The 19,611-nt window shown below is 45.2% G+C and overlaps 1 protein-coding gene across 8 annotated transcripts in view; it reads left to right on the forward strand.

Annotated features, from left to right (window-relative positions):
• The window catches only part of PALS2 (protein associated with LIN7 2, MAGUK p55 family member), a 387,134-nt gene that overhangs the window by 173,297 nt on the left and 194,226 nt on the right, over positions 1 to 19,611 (forward strand). For all 8 annotated transcript variants that reach the window (XM_073630119.1, XM_073630114.1, XM_073630115.1 and 5 more), the window contains one exon: positions 15,093 to 15,242. In XM_073630119.1, coding sequence (XP_073486220.1) covers positions 15,093 to 15,242 — 150 coding nt within the window. The remainder of the gene's footprint in view (positions 1 to 15,092; positions 15,243 to 19,611) is intronic.

Consider the following 19,611-nt stretch of genomic DNA (forward strand, 5'->3'; position numbering starts at 1 on the left):
ATCGGCCAAAGTCGGGCTCTATAAAAAAAAAAATAAACATACAAAAACAAGAGTTTTTCTCCCTCCCTCTCCTTCTCCTAGAGACCTTGTAGGAGAGACTCCGTCCACATTAACAATAAAGATATAGTTGAAAAAGTAAATGGTTCAGCCATGTTTTTGTGCAGAGCCCGGGAGAGAAGTGCACTTTTTCTTTGAGGGGGTTTTTTGCCAATGAGCGTCAATAGGGCAGGAGAATTTAGGAATTGGGTCCTGCCAGCCTGGGAGTTCCATGGGTGGGAGATGTAGCTCCTGCAGAAAAGATGAAAGTTCCTCAGGAAATCTCAGCGTGTGGGAGCGACCATTTTTTATGGCAATCAGGCAGGCAGGAAAGCCCCATCTGTAGGTGATCCCGTCGGAGCGTAGTCGGTCAAGGAGCGGTTTGAGGGCTCTGCGACGATCTAGAGTGTCTTTGGAAAGATCTGGATAGATGGTAATATTTGCACCGTCAAAGTCAATATTAGGGAGTCCCCGCATCTTCACCATGATGGCATTTTTATCTTCAAAGTAATGCAGGCGACATATAACATCCCTGGGCAGATCTGAGTTAGCATTACGTGGACGTAGAGCACGATGCACACGGTCAAAGCGTAACGATGCAGTGGCAGGTTTACCCAGAATAGTATTGAAAATGCCCCTTATTGAATGTTCAAGATCAGAGTCTCCAGTGGCTTCCGGTAGACCTCTAACACGTATATTATTTCTACGGTTACGGTTTTCGAGGTCTTCAAGCTTATATAAAGATGCCCGATGAGCGAACGCCAGCTGGGTAACAGTGTCCTGCAATTCTTTGATAGCTACTGCTTGCGTATCTTGTCGCTGCTCTGTTTCCTCCACTCTGACCAAGATATGTGACATATCCGATCTAACTGCAGTTATTTCTTTTTTAATGGATTTCTCCAAACCGTGAAACATGCCTGCCAGTTCTTTTTTGAGACCGCTCATAAGTACAGACATTTCAGAGCCCACGGGGGATCCAGGATCATCCATGAGATCCGAGCAGTAGGAGGATGCCGGAGAGCTCCCTCTCGCCGATGCGGCGCGGGATGATGGGGAAGCGCTTGTTCTCGAGGTTCTGGCTTGGTTACCACGTGCGTTGGCTAAGTATTGTTGAATAGAGCCAGTAGAGGCTGGATTGAGTAGTGATCTCTTGTTTGGACGTTTAACTGGGGCAGACCGGCGTTTAGATGATTTTGCGGGCATAGTTGGAACTATATGGCCGATAGCTGCAGAGAGCACCCCCCTCACATTTGAGCGAATTTACATATTCATCAAGGTGTTATCAGCGTGCAAAGGGGTTCTCACTAGGGGCGCAAAGGTGGCTTCTGGTCTCCAGATGCAGGCCAGAACCATGAATCCTCCCAGCGGCAGCGGTCAGTCAGGAGCTGCAGTGTTATTTGGGGCTCAGAAAATAAAAAAAAAAAAAAATAAAAAAAATAATTGGAATCTATAATCAGTGTCCCAGCATATAGTGTGTAGCACAGCTCTTTGAGGGGGGAGATCCTGCTGCAGGAAACAATATGGGAGCTTCAGTGAGGTTTGATGAAAGGTGTATGTGGAGCACTAAGATGGCCGCCGGCTTCCAGAGGTAGGCCGGAGCCGCGGACTTTCCTAGTGGCTTCACCCGGCCGGGTGGGCGCCGCTTCTAAAGGAAGAGTCTAGTGTCCGCTTGGTGCATGGGTAGGGGGAGGATGTTGTTACTCACTGTGTCCCAGCTTCTGATTGGTGTCCGGATCATGAATACCACAGGCCGGAGGCTCCGTTCGAGTTGCAGGCCGCAGGATGGCGATCGGCCTCAGGGAAGCAAAGCCGTGGATTCGCGGGCAGAGTACCGCCGTCGATCCCGGCAATCTCCGGCGGGACGGGGGGCCACCGACCCAAGGCAGATGCCCACTCAGCGTCCGGGTCCTAGGGACGCAAGGCCGGAGGCTCCGTGCAGGTTGTAGGCCCCAAGATGGCGACCGGGATCCCGGCGTAGCGCGATTCACAGGCCCGGATCAGGGTTTGTAGCTGGAGCCCGGAAAGACCCCTCCCGGAGTATAGCAGGGGGGGTCCGGAAAGCTGTATAGGGGTGATGGAGCCTCAAAAAGTAAATTGGTGTCCGGATGGCAGCGGATTCTGTTTGTTGTTGAGGAGCTCAGTTAACTCGCGTCCTCCTCGGTGCACGTCCAGACACGCCCCCCCAGAGAAGGTGAATTAAGTCTCCAGGTGCCGTTCTGCACCTGCCACATAGCGGATCAGGTGCTCTGCCCATTTTGTAAAGCTTCACAGGTGTATAATGCACTCTCAGTAGTATATACAGCTGGGAAACCCTCTGCGCCACATTCAATGAACATGCGTTGACTGCCTGCAAGGCCTCCTCCCATAGCTCTCCTGCAATGGGGCCCAGGTCTGACTTCCACTGTGTTACCGCCTTCATAGGGTGTCCTTCCAGGAATGACGATAGTAACATATAACATTGTGAAATTATACCCTTCGTGTCCAACGCATCTTGTATCATGTGAAAACAGGGGTGGGGGACTGAATCCATTCCATAGCATTCCACCGTGCTCTGACAGTGTGTTTTAACTGCAAATAATAAAATAGCATGTTGGCAGGTAATGCATATTTGGATCGTAACTCATTGAAAGAGAGCAAGGTCCCATCCTGAAAAATTTGTCTCAGATGGGTTATGCCCACCTGGAGCCACCTGGGACCCTGTTGAATTTTGGCTAGTTCTGCATATGTCTTATTTCCCCATATCGGGGTGTAAGCTGTAAACTCTGTCACGTTTTGTAGTTGTTTAGTCTTGTTCCACACCTTCTGAAGGAGTGTATACATGGGCATTTGTTTTTTGGGCCTTTGAAAACGTTGGGTTTCCCTCAGGTATGGACTCCGCCCCCGTGCCAATCAGCATAAGTTTGGCCAATGAGCCCGTCGGGGGGAGGCCATGGCCCCCTATCAGGTGCTGTCACTGTGCGGCCAGATAATATATCCAAGGGTTGGGAAGGGCGAGTCCCCCTCCCTCCTTCGGGTATTGTAGTTGCTCTAGCTTAATTCTAGGGGGCTTGGTGTGCCATAGTAACAGCCTAAATAAGGAGTTGACCACTCTAAATATCTTCAGTGTAATAACTACCGGCGTGTTATGTATCATGTATAGGAACTGCGGCATCAGAATCATCTTGATGAGATTTGTCTTTCCTGCTAGGGACATTTTAAGTTTATTCCATAAGTTTATATTGTCTCTAAAACGAGATAGCAGGGGATATATATTCAGTTTGCAAAAGTCAGTTAATTTAGGGGAAATATGTATACCTAAGTATTTGAAGGTGGACACTATGGGTACCGGCAGGCGAGCCCCAAGCCAAGTGTGGGGGACGCGTCTATAAACATTTAAAGCTGATTTGGTCCAGTTGATGTTAAGGCCTGAGAAATGGCCAAACTCCGTAATAAGGGACATTACCTGACTCAGGGAATCCTCGACATCCTCCAAGAAGAGGAGCATATCGTCGGCATATAGCATGATTTTTTCATGCATTTCACCATACCGGAAGCCCTTAATCTTTGGACAGTTCCTCACCTGAGCCGCAAGTGGCTCTATGGACCAGAGCAAAGAGCAGGGGTGACAGAGGGCATCCCTGTCTCGTTCCCCTGCCCAATGCAAAGGCATGAGACATCCTGTCTGACATACGTATGGTAGCCTGTGGTGCATCATATAATAGCCTCACCCACCTAATAAACCTGGGACCAAACCCAAACTTGGCCAGTACAGCCCACAGATACCGCCAGCCAACACTGTCAAATGCCTTATTGGCGTCTAGAGACAACAGTGCTCCGTGGCCGGCCGAATCCGTGGGGGTCTGCATGTTCAAGTATAGTCTGAGATTGGTCGCAGTAGACGTTCGTGGCATGAACCCAGCTTGGTCTGAGTGGACAAAGGATCGGATGATCCTATTGACTCTCATGGCCAGCACCTTGGCTAAGATTTTTACATCACTCTGTAGCAGCGAGATGGGCCTGTATGAGCCCGGATCTAATGGGTCCTTACCTGCTTTAAGCAGTAGTATTATGTTGGCCCTTGTCATGGTGGTGGGCAGCTTTCTCGATTGAAATGAGGAATTAAAGACTTCCAGTAGTTTGGGTAAGATCACTTTCCCCATATTGGATATACACCTCCATAGGGATCCCGTCATCCCCCGGGGCCTTGTAGGAAAAGGAGGCTGCCGCCACACGCAGCTCATCTAGAGTGAGTGGTGCTTCCATCTCTGCTCGCGCTTGGCGTGACAGAGTTGGAAGGGTTATTGTATCAATGTATGTCTGCAGTTCTATCTCTGCTCGCGCTTGTTGTGACAGAGTTAGAAGGGTTATTGTATCAATGTATGTCTGCAGTTCAACAGAGTTGGAAGGGTTATTGTATCAATGACCGATCCTTAATCAAAAAAAAAATATCTGGCCGACAGGAAGCCCAGCTCATGGGGAATACTAGTGTACAGGGATGATACGTCTGCTGTAACCAGCAGTACGTCCTCGTCCACTTCCAACTGAGTGAGTTCATTAATAATTTGTATAGAATCTTTTAGGAATGCTGGAGTTTTGGTCACCAGTGGCTGTAGAAAAATAAATCTTCATATTTACCTATTCTCGAAGTGAGAGAATCGATCCCACTCACAGTAGGTCTTCCTGGTGGCATAAGTGGGTCCTTGTGTTCTTTAGGTAAATAATAAATTATAGGCATTTTCGGTGCCAGGGGAATTATAAATTCTGCTTCCTTTTTAGTTATGATACCTTTCCTTTAGGCCATCTTGTACTAATCCCACTAGCTGTTTTTTATATCCATAAGTGCGATCCTTGTTTAAAATGGTGTAAGTATCTCTATCTGACAAAAGACGGGTCATCTCTGCCATGTAGTCTTGTTTCCTAAGGAGTACAATACCCCGCCCCCCCCCCCGCCCCCCCCCTAATCGGCAGGATGAATAATTAGCTCCTTATTATTACACAGCGATTTTATACCTTCCTGTATCTTTCCGATTATCTTTTCTAAAATGTGCTTTCTGTAAATCCTATAACGCCAAATCTTTAAAAACTTTTAAACTGGGGTCAGGTTTAACTGGAGGGTTAAACAAGCAGGCATTTCTTAAACCAGTTCCTTTATTCCTGATACTGTTATTGTTTCCAGTGTTCTAACTATCAGTCCTAATTATAGGGTTGGATAAAAAATACCGTTTGATGCTAAGTTTTCTCATATATTTCTGAATATCAATGAACATTTGAAATTCATTCAATCCTTTGTTTACGCCTTGACTCAGAGTGTAATTTTTATTTTGAACCAAGATTGTTTTTTACTTTTGTTGTGGTGTTGTACGTCCTCCACCACCCCTTGGGGGTCCCAGGTCCCTATAATTAGAAGGAACCTATGGGTAAGATTCTACTCTGTAATCTCCAGGGGCAGGGGCAGAAAAACACTCGTATTAACATCCGTGTTATCACCCTCTACAGTTTCACCTGTGGGGGTATAAATTTCTTTATATAATTCCTGCCATTTAAAAACATTATTGGACTTAGTCCTCTGTGTCCCTCGGGTATTTTTCCTTTTCTTAATCCGCTGTTCCTCTTCTTCCTCTATCATGATCTCTTTTAACTCTTTAATATAGACCTGATACAGACCCTCCTTTTTCGGATCGGAGCGGGTCGGATGTCAGCGGACATGTCACCGCTGACATCCGACGCTCCATAGGGATGACTGTATGTCCGTTTTTCATCCGAAAACGGATGGATGAAAAACGGACATACGGATCATCCGTGTGAAATAGGCCTTACTGTGGGGGACAAGTTTATCTCTGATTTCACCAATTTCCTGTTGTAGTTTCAATACTTTGCTTCTCTTTTTGGAAACTAAAAAGTCCTAAAAGGTGAGTCCTACATCGTTAAAATATTGAAACCACTCCTTAAGTTCCTTATCCCCTTTATCTGGATAAACTTGCCAATGAAGGCTCCTAGGAACCATTTTTTCTTTAAAGTATCTCTTCAAAAACATGATATCCCAGTATCACTTGCACAATCATATATAGGTGTTCCTGTTTGCGTGCTCTTTTCTTTTTCCATTTATCCCAAGCTTTTAGTATTTAAGCTATTGGAGCTGCCGCATTCAGTCACATTAACGCAAATAATCTCCCATCCTTTACATTCTAGATCTAAGGAATCTAAATCAGTTCCTGAAGATCCGCTCCTTTTGCATGGAGTCGATCAAGTCAGTAGTTTCCATCCTACAAGGAGGAGAACCTCTGGCATCTGTCGACATCAGAGATGCATATCTGCATGTCCCTATATTTCCTGCTCACCAGAGGTTTCTGCGGTTTGAAGTAGAACAGCAGCACTTTCAGTTTGTAGCCTTGCCCTTCGGGCTAGCCACAGCACCCCGGGCGTTAACAAAAGTACTGGCCCCACCTCTAGCCAGGCTAAGGGCACAGGGCATAACAGTCTTGGCGTACCTAGACGATCTATTGTTAATAGACCAGTCAGCGGCTCGCTTGGAGCAAAGTGTACACATTACAACCAGTTACTTGGAAAGTCTGGGTTGGATTCCCAACCTAGAGAAGTCCTCCTTAAAACCGCTAAGAAAGCTGGAGTATTTGGGCCTGATCATAGACACAGCCCAGAAAAGGGTGTTCTTGCCTCTGGCTAAGATCAGCTCCATACGAGAGCTGGTGCGGATGGTCAGGTCGAAAAGAAGTCCCTCAATTCGCCTTTGCATGAGGTTGTTAGGAAAGATGGTAGCTTCATTCGAAGCAGTTCCCTATGCCTAGTTCCATTTGAGACTGTTGCAAAACAGTATCCTATCTGCTTGGTGGTTACTAACCCAGAATCTGCTGAAGGGAAAATCCTTCAGACCAATCATCTGGAAAGTATTAACGACAGATGCCAGCCTTTTAGGCTGGGGAGCAGTACTTGAGAAGACGACTGTACAGGGACAGTGGTTAAGAACCGAAAGAGCCTTCCCCCATCAACATCCTAGCGATTCGGGCAGTGCATCTGGCTCTGGAAACCTGGACTTCCAGGTTAAAGAATTGTCCTGTCAGGATCCAATCCGACAATGCCACGGCTGTGGCTTATAGCAATCACCATGGGGGCACCAAGAGTCTCTCAGCTCAGAGAGAGGTAAACCATATTCTAACTTGGGCAGAAAAGAATGTTCCGTGCCTGACGGCAGTCTTCATTCCGGGAGTAGAGAATTGACAGGCGGACTACTTAAGTCGCCAGCAGTTATTCCCGGGGGAATGGTCTCTTCACCTCAACATTTTTGGGGCTGTTTGCCAAAAATGGGGGATTCCAGATGTAGATCTTCTAGCATCCAGATTCAACATGAAGTTAGTCAATTTTGTGTCCAGGACAAGGGATCCACTCGCATGCAGAACAGATGCGCTGGTAACCCCTGATCTTTGCATTCCCCCTATTCAGTTGCTGCCACAACTTCTTTGCAGGATCAAGCTGGAAAGAAAGCCGGTAATTCTGGTAGCACCAGCATGGCCCAGAAGGTTATGGTACGCAGAAATTGTAAAGATGGCAGTGGAGGGTCCATGGCCCCTCCCACTAAGGCCAGACCTGCTCTCACAGGGGCCAATATTCCATCCTACTAAATTTAATGGCCTTGCTATTGAGACCCACATTTTGAAGAAACATGGGCTTTCTGGGTCATTTATCTCTACTTTGATTAATGCAAGGAAGCCAGCTTCCAGATCTATATATTATAGAGTCTGGAAGGCTTATGTTTTCTGGTGTGAATCCAAGGGTTAGCACCCTAGGAGATATATCATAGGCAGAATTCTTGCCTTTTTATAATTAGGCGTAGAAATGAAGTTGGCCTTGAGTACTATTAAGGGCCAAGTCTCAGCCTTATCGATCTTATTTCAAAGACCGCTTGCTACGCATTCTTCAGTCCAGGGTTTTATGCAAGGGGTGATGCGGATTAATCCGCCAGTTAAATCACCTTTTAAGCCCTTGGGACTTGAATTTAGTTTTGTCAGTGTTACAAAAACAGCCATTTGAACCAATACAGCATATTCCCTTAGTCCTTCTGACAAGGAAGCTGGTATTTTTAGTTGCTATATCCTCAGCAAGGAGGGTTTTGGAATTGGCTGCTCTTTCTTTTAAAGAGCCATATTTGATTTTTCATGAGGACAGGGTGGTGTTACGCCCTCGTCCGGGTTTTTTTACTAAAAGTAGTCTCATATTTCCACCTGAACTAAGATATTGTCCTGTCATAGTTTTTTCCAAAACCATGTTCCAATGAAGAGAAGTCACTACATTGTCTTGATGTGGTTAGAGCAGTGAAAATCTATTTAAAGGCAACTGCTCAGATTCGTAAGACTGATGTCTTATTTATTCTGTCAGAGGGTCCTAAGAAAGGACAGGCAGCATTGAAATCCACTGTCGCTAAGTGGATTCGGCATTTATAATTCAAACTTGATTTAAGCGGTAAGATTCCCCTTTTCAAGTTAAGGCGCACTCTACCAGAGCGGTTAGTGCTTCTTGGGCAGTGCATCACCAGGCCTCCATGGCTCAGATCTGCAAGGCCGCAACTTGCTCTTCAGTGCATACATTCACAAAATTTTATCAAGTGGATGTAAGGAGGAATGAGGATATTGCTTTCGGGCACAGTGTGCTGCAGGCAGCAGTATAAGTCCTCCGGTCTGAGGGTGCCCTACGAGAGGGGAGGGAGACACAACAAGTAGCATTGCTATGGGACATACCATTAAGTAATTACTTAAGGCTCTGTATCCCAAAATGTACGATAAAGAAAATACGATTTTTAGAACAGCCTGTAAAATCCTATTCTTGGAGTACATCATTGGACACAGAGGTCCCTCCCCTCTTTTATGGGGTATATTGCTTGGCTACAAAAACTGAGGTACTCCTGGAAGAAGGAGGGGTTATATAGGGGAGTGAAATTCCTGTATTGGGTATACCAATGTCAACACCTGAAGGTGGCCCATAACCCATTAAGTATTTACTAGAGGCTCCGTGTCCCATGATGTACTCCAAGAAAAGGATTTTACAGGTATGCTGTTATAAAAATCCTATTTTTAGAGCTGAGTCTTTCTTTTCCCAGTGCAGCACACATACACCTCAGCACATATAGGTCAGTACACCATGCATACATGTCAGTAAGTGCCTGAGAACTTGTGGGAAGTAGGAGCAAGTACCTGCCAGAAATAGGTACCCACTCCCAGCAAAAAAAAATAAATAAATCCAATACTGGGAGAAGTGGTGGGGGAGGAAAATGAGCAGAACTTCCCTTTTTAGGTGGAGTTCTGCTTTAAGTTAAAAAAAAGCTTTTGCGTTTAGAACCACTTTAGACACAAGGTAGCATTGAGACCTAGAGCCTCTTTCATTCTTAAAGTGGTTTCAGCCTTCCCCCCCAATCAGGAGATAGTACTTCCATCCCTCTGTCCAATACCAGCTGATCGCTCAGTTCTCCCCACCACTCTGAGAAAAGATCTGTGACTGTCTGTCAACGGCTCTCTGCTCTGCCCCCCCCAGCGCTTACTGGAACACTGGGCTATGGAGGGGGCGGGAGCAGCTGGCTCAGACTCTCAGCAGCTTGCAGAGAGGCTGAGCCAGGTGTGTCGGTCCAAGCTCCTGGGTGAATCCCGACCGTATGGTCACAATCTTTCCTCAGCCTGGACCAGGTTTAGCCCCGTCAGCTGAAAATGGGTCACAGGAGTGCAGAACGAACTGTGCTCATGTGATCCACAGGAGACGTGCAGCCAAATGAGCGTTGGTTATATGTCTCCTTTTTAGACATTCAATCCCATGTTCCCACCCAACTTTTTCCTCTTTCTGGGAGAGAATAAACCACCTTCTGCTATTCCATTGTCATGGTTTTGCACTCCACAATAGCTGGGTTTAATAGCCAGGGCTAATGGTGTTATTTTGGGTGTTTATACCAATGGGACACCTGCAGTTGTGCAGTTCTGTGCCTACACGAACATTGCTGTACTGTACCTGCTAGGAATGCACCGAAATTTCGGCCGCCGAAACATATCAGCTGAAAATGGCCTTTTCGGCAATTTGCCGAAAGAGAAAAATGGCCGATAATGGAGCCGAAAATGGGACGGGGCCTGGGCGGGGGCTTCCTATAGCGTAAAAGAGAGGAGAGCCGCCGCCGTTGTCTGGTTGATTAGAGCGCCGGGAACATCACAGATTTCATTTCAATAGCTGTGTGTTCCCTGCCGCGTACTGTCACATACAGTTCCTCCCCCTTGTCTGGGGAACTTTGATAGACAGATCACCCAGGATTAGGCGGGTGATCTGTCTGTCAAAGTTCCCCGCACAAGGGGAAGAGGCTGTATGTGACGGCGCGCGGCGGGGAACACACAGCTATTGAAATGAAAGCCGTGGTGTTCCCGGCGCTCTAATTAACCAGGCGGCGGCTCTCCTCTCTCTTCCCCTGCACAGGCTGGCTCCAATGGGGGACCCTGGCTGGCTGCAATAGGGGACCCTGGCTGGCTGCACCTGATTGGCACGGGTGAGGCTGCATTGATCTCTTGTATCATGTCCCCAGTCTCTGACCATCTCCTGTACCATGTCCCCAGTCTCTGACCATCTCCTGTACCATGTCCCCAGTCTCTGACCATCTCCTGTACCATGTCTCCAGTCTCTGACCATCTCCTGTACCATGTCTCCAGTCTCTGACCATCTCCTGTACCATGTCCCCAGTCTCTGACCATCTCCTGTACCATGTCCCCAGTCTCTGACCATCTCCTGTACCATGTCCCGAGTCTCTGACCATCTCCTGTACCATGTCTCCGGTCTCTGACCATCTCCTGTACCATGTCCCCAGTCTTTGACCATCTCCTGTATAAAATATTTTTAAAAACAGTCGCTTTCTGTATCGGTGCTGTTTCGGTTTTCGGCCTAGTGTATTTTTCATTTTCGGTATCGGTTTTGGCACCAAAAAACCCATTCGGTGCATCCCTAGTACCTGCGTGGCCAAAAGGGACAATACTGCACGTGTGTCTCCTCATTTTTGAAGGTGGTTACTGCGTGTACATACCCTGCCTCTTCAGCTTAAGATTCACGATTCCAGCTGAGCAAGATCTCCTGGCTCTAGATCCCAAGGACACATTATTAGTTACCCTCGCTAATCCTGGGTTACGAGGCATGCAGTTGCTTGCACTGAAACATTCCCTCTAATTCTGAGTTAAAGGCACCACTGAGTCATGAGTACCACCACAGGGACACTTTATTCACACACACACGATAAACCATAAGAGAAAAGACATTGGGACGTTTCAAAAATAATATACTTAAATATTTACATTTTTTTGCTTTCTAATTCGTTATATGCAAATTACTGTTTTGCCTGGCAGTAGAGATTTCTCCATGTAACTGGTGAGCTGAATTTTTTTCTTCTTCAATGGCTCCCACAGCATGCTCTTGCCTAGAAAGATGACTGTTAAGCTGGCCGTACAGATTTCTCCATCCATAAAAACGAGGTGGATGAAGTAATTCCTTATGCTGGAACATTGTGTTCTGACAATATCTGCAGCTGTCAGAATAAACTGATCATCAGCTGCAGCCACTAATCAAGAAACATTTTCAAGCACGTCCCTTCGATAGAAGTTTACTAAATGATCAACTTCTGTCAGGCAGGGGTGGTTACAACGACTGAAGTTCAACTAGTTCCTGCTGAACTTCAATTAGTATATGTTTTTTTTTACACGGGGAGGACTCCAGCAGTGGGTTCGTCTGCTCAGAAGGGGATCTCACTGCTGATTCCCGCTGAGCATGCTGATGACGGGTCTGTGTCTGCTCCGCTGATGCAGTGCGAACACAGACACGGCCCGCCATTCTCTATGGGGCGGTCGAATGGAAATGGACCGCCTATCTGTTTCCATCTGACTGTTATCCGATCCCCATCCATCTGTTTTTAGTGGACAGAATCGGATCGGATCTCGGTGGGTGTCAGCGGACATGTGAGCAATGGATGGTCCCATTGGGACCGCTTGAAAAACTGATAGGCGGATCCGATTGGTCCGTCAGTATAAAAAAGGCCTATGGCCAGGTTTAGGGTTTGAATCCCAGCCTTATTTGTGAACATGGAGGGCATTCATATTTTATACAAAAAAAACCCTTGAATTTTTAACATTTAAACTGGACTTGCTAGAAGACCATTTTGGAAGGCTGTGCCACTTTTGGCTTCCTGTGAGCTAAGCATTTCCTAGTAGTGATTTCTGATAATTGCAGACAGGGTAGCCATCAGAAATTTTGAGGGCCCTTACATAGCTTTAGGACTAGTCCCCCCACCCCCCGGGCTTTAACGCCAACATTCCCCAGGGCCCGCCCCCTGGCGCTCCCACCAAATCCTTCGGTGCACCCACTTTTATTTTAACGCTCTTTCAAATTAATATCTGAAAATATAAAGTGTATTGCACGTCATCAGTGCTTTCAAGATTTAACGGTAAGGAATTATATTTTGGTCACAAAACATGAAGCCTGCCACCACGACAAGGTAGACTCTTTTGAGCAGGACCCAGCACTAACAGTAACTGCACTACCTTTTCAATGTTACCACCCCCTCCCCAATCTATCCTCCGCTAGCAGATCTAAGAAAACAAAAAACAAATATATTCATCAAAGTGACGATCCCCATCCAGCAAAGAGACGATCCCCATCCAGCAACATTGTCAATCAATTTACCAAAAATGTGACTTTAGTCCACAGTAAGCAGTCAGGCAGGCTACATGTAGTGCAGCTCTTCCACACGGCTTAGCTGTGACTGGCGCCCAAATCAGCATCCAGGCTGCAGGATGAAGCGGAGTGCAGATGGCACTCTGCCTTCCCTCTCTCAGGCTGCAACGGGAAGGAACTAAGTGAGCTGCATTGGCCCACTCCGCAGGCGCCCTGCTAATGCAATAGTATACAGAGAGTGCTTCTCCCTCACTGTCTCTGGTGGAGGTGCTGGAACGCTGTTGCGATATGTTCCACCAGAAAAAAAGCCCTGGCTTTTACTATGTAGTGAGTTAACTCGTTAGTTCGATGGCCCGGGTCTGTATCAACGAGTTGTGCTCAGTGATGGCCCTGATTGCAGAGCTACCACTATGAATTTCATTCACGCAATAGCAATAATTTTGCATACATAGCTACATGGGTTGAAAAAATGCACTAGCCAATCTAGTTTAATCAATAAAACAAGAGTAAAAAAAAAAACTGACAGAAATAACAAAAACAAAAAACCTCCATATACACTATCCTATACCCACAGTTGATCCAGAGGAAAGGAAAAATTCCTTCCTGATCTCCCACGAGGCAATCATATATTCACTATATAAACTACACCTGGCGTTAATTACCTTTTAGGGTCCATGACCACTGGGCATAAAAAAATGCTGCTTATTCAAGATTTTGGTGGGGTTTTTTTTCTTCATCCTGTTTATGCAGGTCTATTTGTCAATGCATATTAGGGAGTTTACATACATATTTGCAGAAAAGCTTTTTCAGGCAAAAAAAACCCATCAGAATCATGTTTTTGAGAGGAGCTTTCTGGCAGAAAAAAAAGCTTGACACCTATAAATGCAGCGTTTAGGAGCGTTTAGCATTTTCAAGTGTACATTGATTACAGTGAAAAATTGGCAGATTGGAATGTTTCGGAAAAAACTCTTATAAAAGCAAATGCCCATAAACTCTTGTGCAATACGAGCCACTATGAACATTTTTTATGCTACTTTTTATGCCAGAGGTTCTGGCATTTTTTCAGCTGCCCAGTGTACATGGACCCTTAAAAAATTTTATTTTATGCATTTAGACCCCTTTTACACTGGAGGTGTTTTTCAGGCGCTTTAGCACTAACAATAGCTCCTGTAAAGCGCGTGAAAAAAGCCTCAGCTGCAATCCCAGTGTGAAAGCCCGAGTGCTTTCACACTGAGGCGCTGCGCTGGCAGGGCGTCACAAAAAGTCCTGCAAGCAGCTTCTTTGCAGAGCTGTAGGAAAGCGCCCCTGCCCATTAAAATCAATGGGCAGCGGCGTTTTGGGAGCAGGTTTAACCCTTTTTTGGCCGTTGGGGGTTAAAACAACTCTGCTAGCGTCTGGATAGTGCTGCTAAAACGACGGTGAAGCGCCTCTAAAAATAGCGGCGCTTTACCCCCGACGCCTGGGTGCATTCAGTGTGCAAGAGCTCTTAGAAATGCATCCAGCTCTTCTTAAAACAACTCCCTGAGCTGGCCAGAACCAGTTCTTGAGGGAGTCTATTCCACATTTTTACAGGTCTTACTGTGAAGAAGCCTTTCCGTATGTGAAGGTTAAATCCTGTTTTCCTCCAGACGTAAAGAGTATCTTGTGTGTGTGGCTGCATCATTCATTCAGTTTCCTACAAGTACTTGCTTGTTGGTCTTAAGGAAGTGTGAGGGCGCTGGTGAGCGCTCTTTAGCTAATTGATCTTCCTGCTGTCAAACTGCTTGCTTGTATCAGAAGTACAGGCAGACAGCTGTCCTGAGAGTCTTCAGGAGCCTGGCTTTGCACCCATGATCTACTGTTTGTTTTTTTTTTTCAAAAGGTGAACTTAAGCAGAATTAAATACCATCTTTAAAAAAAAATTTAAAAATTGCACCTGGGAGATTCATGCCATTATACGTTAGTGAACATCGCAAATTGGTACATTTTGACAGACTTGCCTATCAAAGGATCCCCTCCAGTGCCACAGTGTCTGCGCTTTCACCTTCTCCCAGTCTTCCTCCCATATTCAGACTCTTCGGCCATTTGGCTGGCTGGGGCATGACAACGTCACTCCAGTGCATGAGCATGGCAGTCACATCATCACAGCACAAAGTGGAGCCATAATTGTAAGCAGAGCTGCGCACGCACGGCTCATATATTAGCAATGACAGGCACTAATGACAGACCAATGCTGTCACTTCTGTCATAAAAATTCTACCTGTTAGCCTTTTTTGTTTATATATTTACTTTAAATATGTTTGGTAAATGTTCATATTTATTGCAGATTTGTGATGTTTCAATAGAGCTTTAAAGCATTTAAGAGAAAATGTTCTTGCTTTTTCTGATATAATTATTTTTGGTTGCAGAGTCTTTTAGAAGCGCATGACATAGTTGCATCCAAATGTTATGATTCTCCCCCATCAAGTCCAGAAATTAATTCTGCAGTGAACAACCAAATTGCACCAGTTGATGCCATCCGCATGGTTGGAATTCATAAAAGAGCCGGGGAACCTTTGGTAAGGAAGGCATTCTTCATTCAGTATATATACAGTACTATTATTTTCACCTATTGTGGTATAAAACTTTCCTTTTACATTATTCTAGCAGACTTTTAAACTAGAATTACTTTTTTTTTTTGATGCTTAAGTTTTAGCTTTTAACCCTTTCGCTGGCAGAGCTATTTTTTGCACACATGTTTAACCATCTCAATACACTGCATTTTCACCCCCTTCCTGCCCAAGCCATTTTTCAGCTTTCAGCGCTGTCACACTTTGAATAACAATTGCGCGGTCATGCAACACTGTACCCAGATGAAATTATCATTTTTTCCCCACAAATACAGCTTTCTTTAATTATGTTCCTAGGGAGTGATTCTAACTGTAGGGGGAGGGGATTCACAAGGGGAGGAGACCGATCGGTGTTACTCTGTACTGGGAACACACCATCCGTCTCCTCTCCTCTGTCGGGACCGTAGATCTGTGTGTTTACACACACAGATCCACGGTCCTGCTTTGTTACGGACATCACGGGCACCGGGCACGCGCATCGAGTCCCCAGTGACATGCCGGGCGCGCGCGCCCCCTGGTGGGCCGAGAAGGCGAGGGCGTCGTATGGCGCCCTCCCAGAACCAGAACGAGAGCCGCGCCACCTGACCGTCATATGACAGCCGGTGGGCAGCAAGCGGTTAAACAAAAATTTTCGGCCTGAAGATTGCAATCCCCCCCCCCCCCAAAAAACATATATTTTCTGAAAGAAGACTCCCTAGAAAATAAAATAGTAATAGTTCCAATTTTTTATGTTTGATATTAGCACAAAGGTCTAGGAAACACAAAATGTATTATTTTAGGGCACACAAATGCAATAAAATACCCATGTTGATAAAATATGAAATGGCATTTCGCTGAGTAAGTAGCTACCCATCATGTCAAGGCTTAAAATTACATGCACCCATGATATATATATATATAATCCGTTTAACATTATGCAGGAACTCTGTTGCTAAAGTTATTGCTCCCATTCCGGCATGCATGGTGATATGTAACATGTGTACTGCATTCTATGTTTTTGTGTTTGGGGACCCCTGTCGCATGCGTTTACCTTTGTGTGGGGACCTTCAAAATGTTTTGGGTAATATATATATATTTTTTTAACAAATCTTTTATTGAAAGAGGCAAAAGACGTGAAACATAGCATCGAAAAACCTATTGAGAGGGTACACTGGTATATAAAACTGTAAAACAATACACAATATCATATATGGGGTTGTAGTATAGGATTCTAAGCACAATGTTAAAGGACCATTGTAGCATGACATCCTGCTTTCTCAAGAGTGAAGTTTAATACCACTGGGGAACAACTTGCTGCACTAGACAGTTCCATGGATCTTGCCCCTAATATTTTCTAAGTTTTTGTATCAGAGAAGAAATTGTAGAGCCGTATAGAATATGGTGATGGAGATAAAAATAGAGAAGAAGAAAAAAAGTTCAGGATGAAAATGGATAGAATAGAGATAGCAGAAAAGGAGAGAAAGAAGGGGAGGTGAGACATGCGCAACTCACGAAATTCAGTGTCAATAGGAGTATATAGACATCGTCATCAAGAATAAGCATCCATGCCTGCGTCGAGGCAGTATTAGTCTACAGTGTCGCTTTCGAAGAGGGCTTGTTCCTCGTCAGAGAAAACAAACATGTTCCAAAGTGTCCATGTTTTAGTATATCGTTCGTGTTGGTGCTGTGCCGCGAGGATAAGATCCTACATTTTATTTATTTATTTTACGTTTTTGAGCCACAACCCTATAGTCGGAGATGATGTGGATTTCCTGCACAGAGGAATGCACGTTTTGGCGGCGTCAAGGAGATGGCGAACAATCGATTTTTTTTTTTTTTGTACATTTTGCCTGGAATATTGGAGGCATGAAGTAAGAAAATGGCCGGGTCATCAGGAATGGGAGGGACTTTCAGTAACTTTTTGGGCAATGTGGCAAATTCCCTTACAAAATTGCTAGATTTTGGGACGGTCCCAAAAGATGTGGAGAATTGTTCCTCGATTCCCCTGGCATCTCCAGCAGCGATCCGAGGGCGAGGGAAAGAACTTGTGTAGCTTTGCAGGTGTATTGTACTTGTTAGTATTTTAAAAATTTAGTTTCCTGTACTCTTGTACAGATGGAGGATTTATATGTGAATCGGATGATATGTTGTCTGTGATGTAGGTTGAATGTACAATTTAGGTCTTTCTCCCATGTATTAAGACATTGCAGTCGGTGACTGTCTGGGGGCGTAATCAGCAGTTGGTATGTTGCTGATAGGACATGAGGCAAAGTACCCTCCTCCGAGCAGTATGCTTCCAAAGTGGTGAGAGTTTGACAAAAGTTCTCCAGGGGTGGCAATGATTTGAGAAAATGCTTGAGTTGGAGAGCCCTCCAGAAGTTGAATCAATAGTATCTGTCAGGATTTGTGAAAGCAGACATTGATGGCAAACATCCGTTAATGAGGAAGTGGGATGCTTGGAAGCTATATGAAGAGTGATGGATGAAGGGCGCGTGATCAAGCTTACATCAAAACATATAAATTTATTTCAGAGGAAATAAAGAGCAAATAAAAGCAATTGAATAATACCAATACTACGTATCATGCAAACAGGTGACAAAATGTAAAAGACATGAAAAATTAAAAATGGGTTAAAAATATGGGTTAAAAATATATATCATGAGCCCATGTTAAGGCGGGTATTTAGAGTTGGCTAACGCGTTTCGAGGATAACCTCTTCATCAGAGCCTATTGAGAACCAGGGTGCAGTCTCTATATGCCAGTAGGCCAAAATATGTACATCAACATGATGGCTAGTTGGAAAAAACGGCCTGAAATGGAAGATGCGATTTTCTGTGTTCCATACCAGTCCACGTTCAAGCGTTCTATGTGATAGTAGATGGTGTGTGGGTTCTCCTTTAAGTTTGTAGAGAAATGGTTATGGGGTGGTGTGGACCTGTCACTGGCTGGGTGGAGGGGAGATCTTTTGACCTGTATATTCCTGGGAAGGTGCTGTCCAGTAAATGGAGGATGGAGGGGAGAGAGACCTGAGACAGAGAGACTGCTGCGGACACACACGGCTGCAGCATGCTCTCATGAGACCTTCACCCCCCTCCATCCTCCATTTACTGGACAGCACCTTCCCAGGAATATACAGGTCAAAAGATCTCCCCTCCACCCAGCCAGTGACAGGTCCACACCACCCCATAACCATTTCTCTACAAACTTAAAGGAGAACCCACACACCATCTACTATCACATAGAACGCTTGAACGTGGACTGGTATGGAACACAGAAAATCGCATCTTCCATTTCAGGCCGTTTTTTCCAACTAGCCATCATGTTGATGTACATATTTTGGCCTACTGGCATATAGAGACTGCACCCTGGTTCTCAATAGGCTCTGATGAAGAGGTTATCCTCGAAACGCGTTAGCCAACTCTAAATACCCGCCTTAACATGGGCTCATGATATATATGTTTAACCCATATTTTTAACCCATTTTTAATTTTTCATGTCTTTTACATTTTGTCACCTGTTTGTATGATACGTAGTATTGGTATTATTCAATTGCTTTTATTTGCTCTTTATTTCCTCTGAAATAAATTTTATATGTTTTGATGTAAGCTTGATCACGTGCCCTTCATCCATCACTCTTCATATAGCCTTACCTGACCACCCCGGGGTCAATCTCTGGGCAGCGGGACATGCAATACCATCTCTTCTAGCTTTGCTACAGTTTACAATACTACTCTTCTCAAACCCAATCAGACCCTCACAAGCGCAGGAGTAATCTTTCCTTGTCCACGATGCTTGGAAGCTTCCAGACTTCATTAAGGTACAAAAGGGGGAGTTCTGATATCCTGGTGTAAAAAAGGGGGTTTCCTAGCATCTATAGAAAGAGTGGTGAGTGGACTGACCCGACATAAGAGAGGATCGGATGATGAGGGATGAGCAAATCCCTGTAGTCTGGACAATCAAGGGGTGATTTTTCATAGTATTTGGCACTGATTGGTAACACCAGGGTGCTCTACCAAGGGTTATGTCACACTGGGACTGTTCCAGTTGGGGCCATAATTTAGTAGTCCGATGGTCATTCCAGTTGATAAGTCTGCTCAAGTGAATTGCATGATCGTATGTACGTAGGTCTAGTACCATTAGTCCTCCATATTGTTTGGGCAGCAAATGCTGTCGTCTGTTTAGGCACGGTCGTTTGTGTGCCCAAATGAAGTCAGAGAATAATGTCCTTATTCGCTTAAAGTAAGTAGAGGGGATATGTATTGGTAAGGCTTGTAACTGGTAGAGGAATTTGGGCAGAATGCTCATCTTGAGGATGTTGCATCTGCCGAACAAGGAATGT

Source organism: Aquarana catesbeiana, linkage group LG05 (genome assembly GCF_042186555.1).
Source record: "Aquarana catesbeiana isolate 2022-GZ linkage group LG05, ASM4218655v1, whole genome shotgun sequence".
Lineage (NCBI taxonomy): Eukaryota > Metazoa > Chordata > Amphibia > Anura > Ranidae > Aquarana > Aquarana catesbeiana.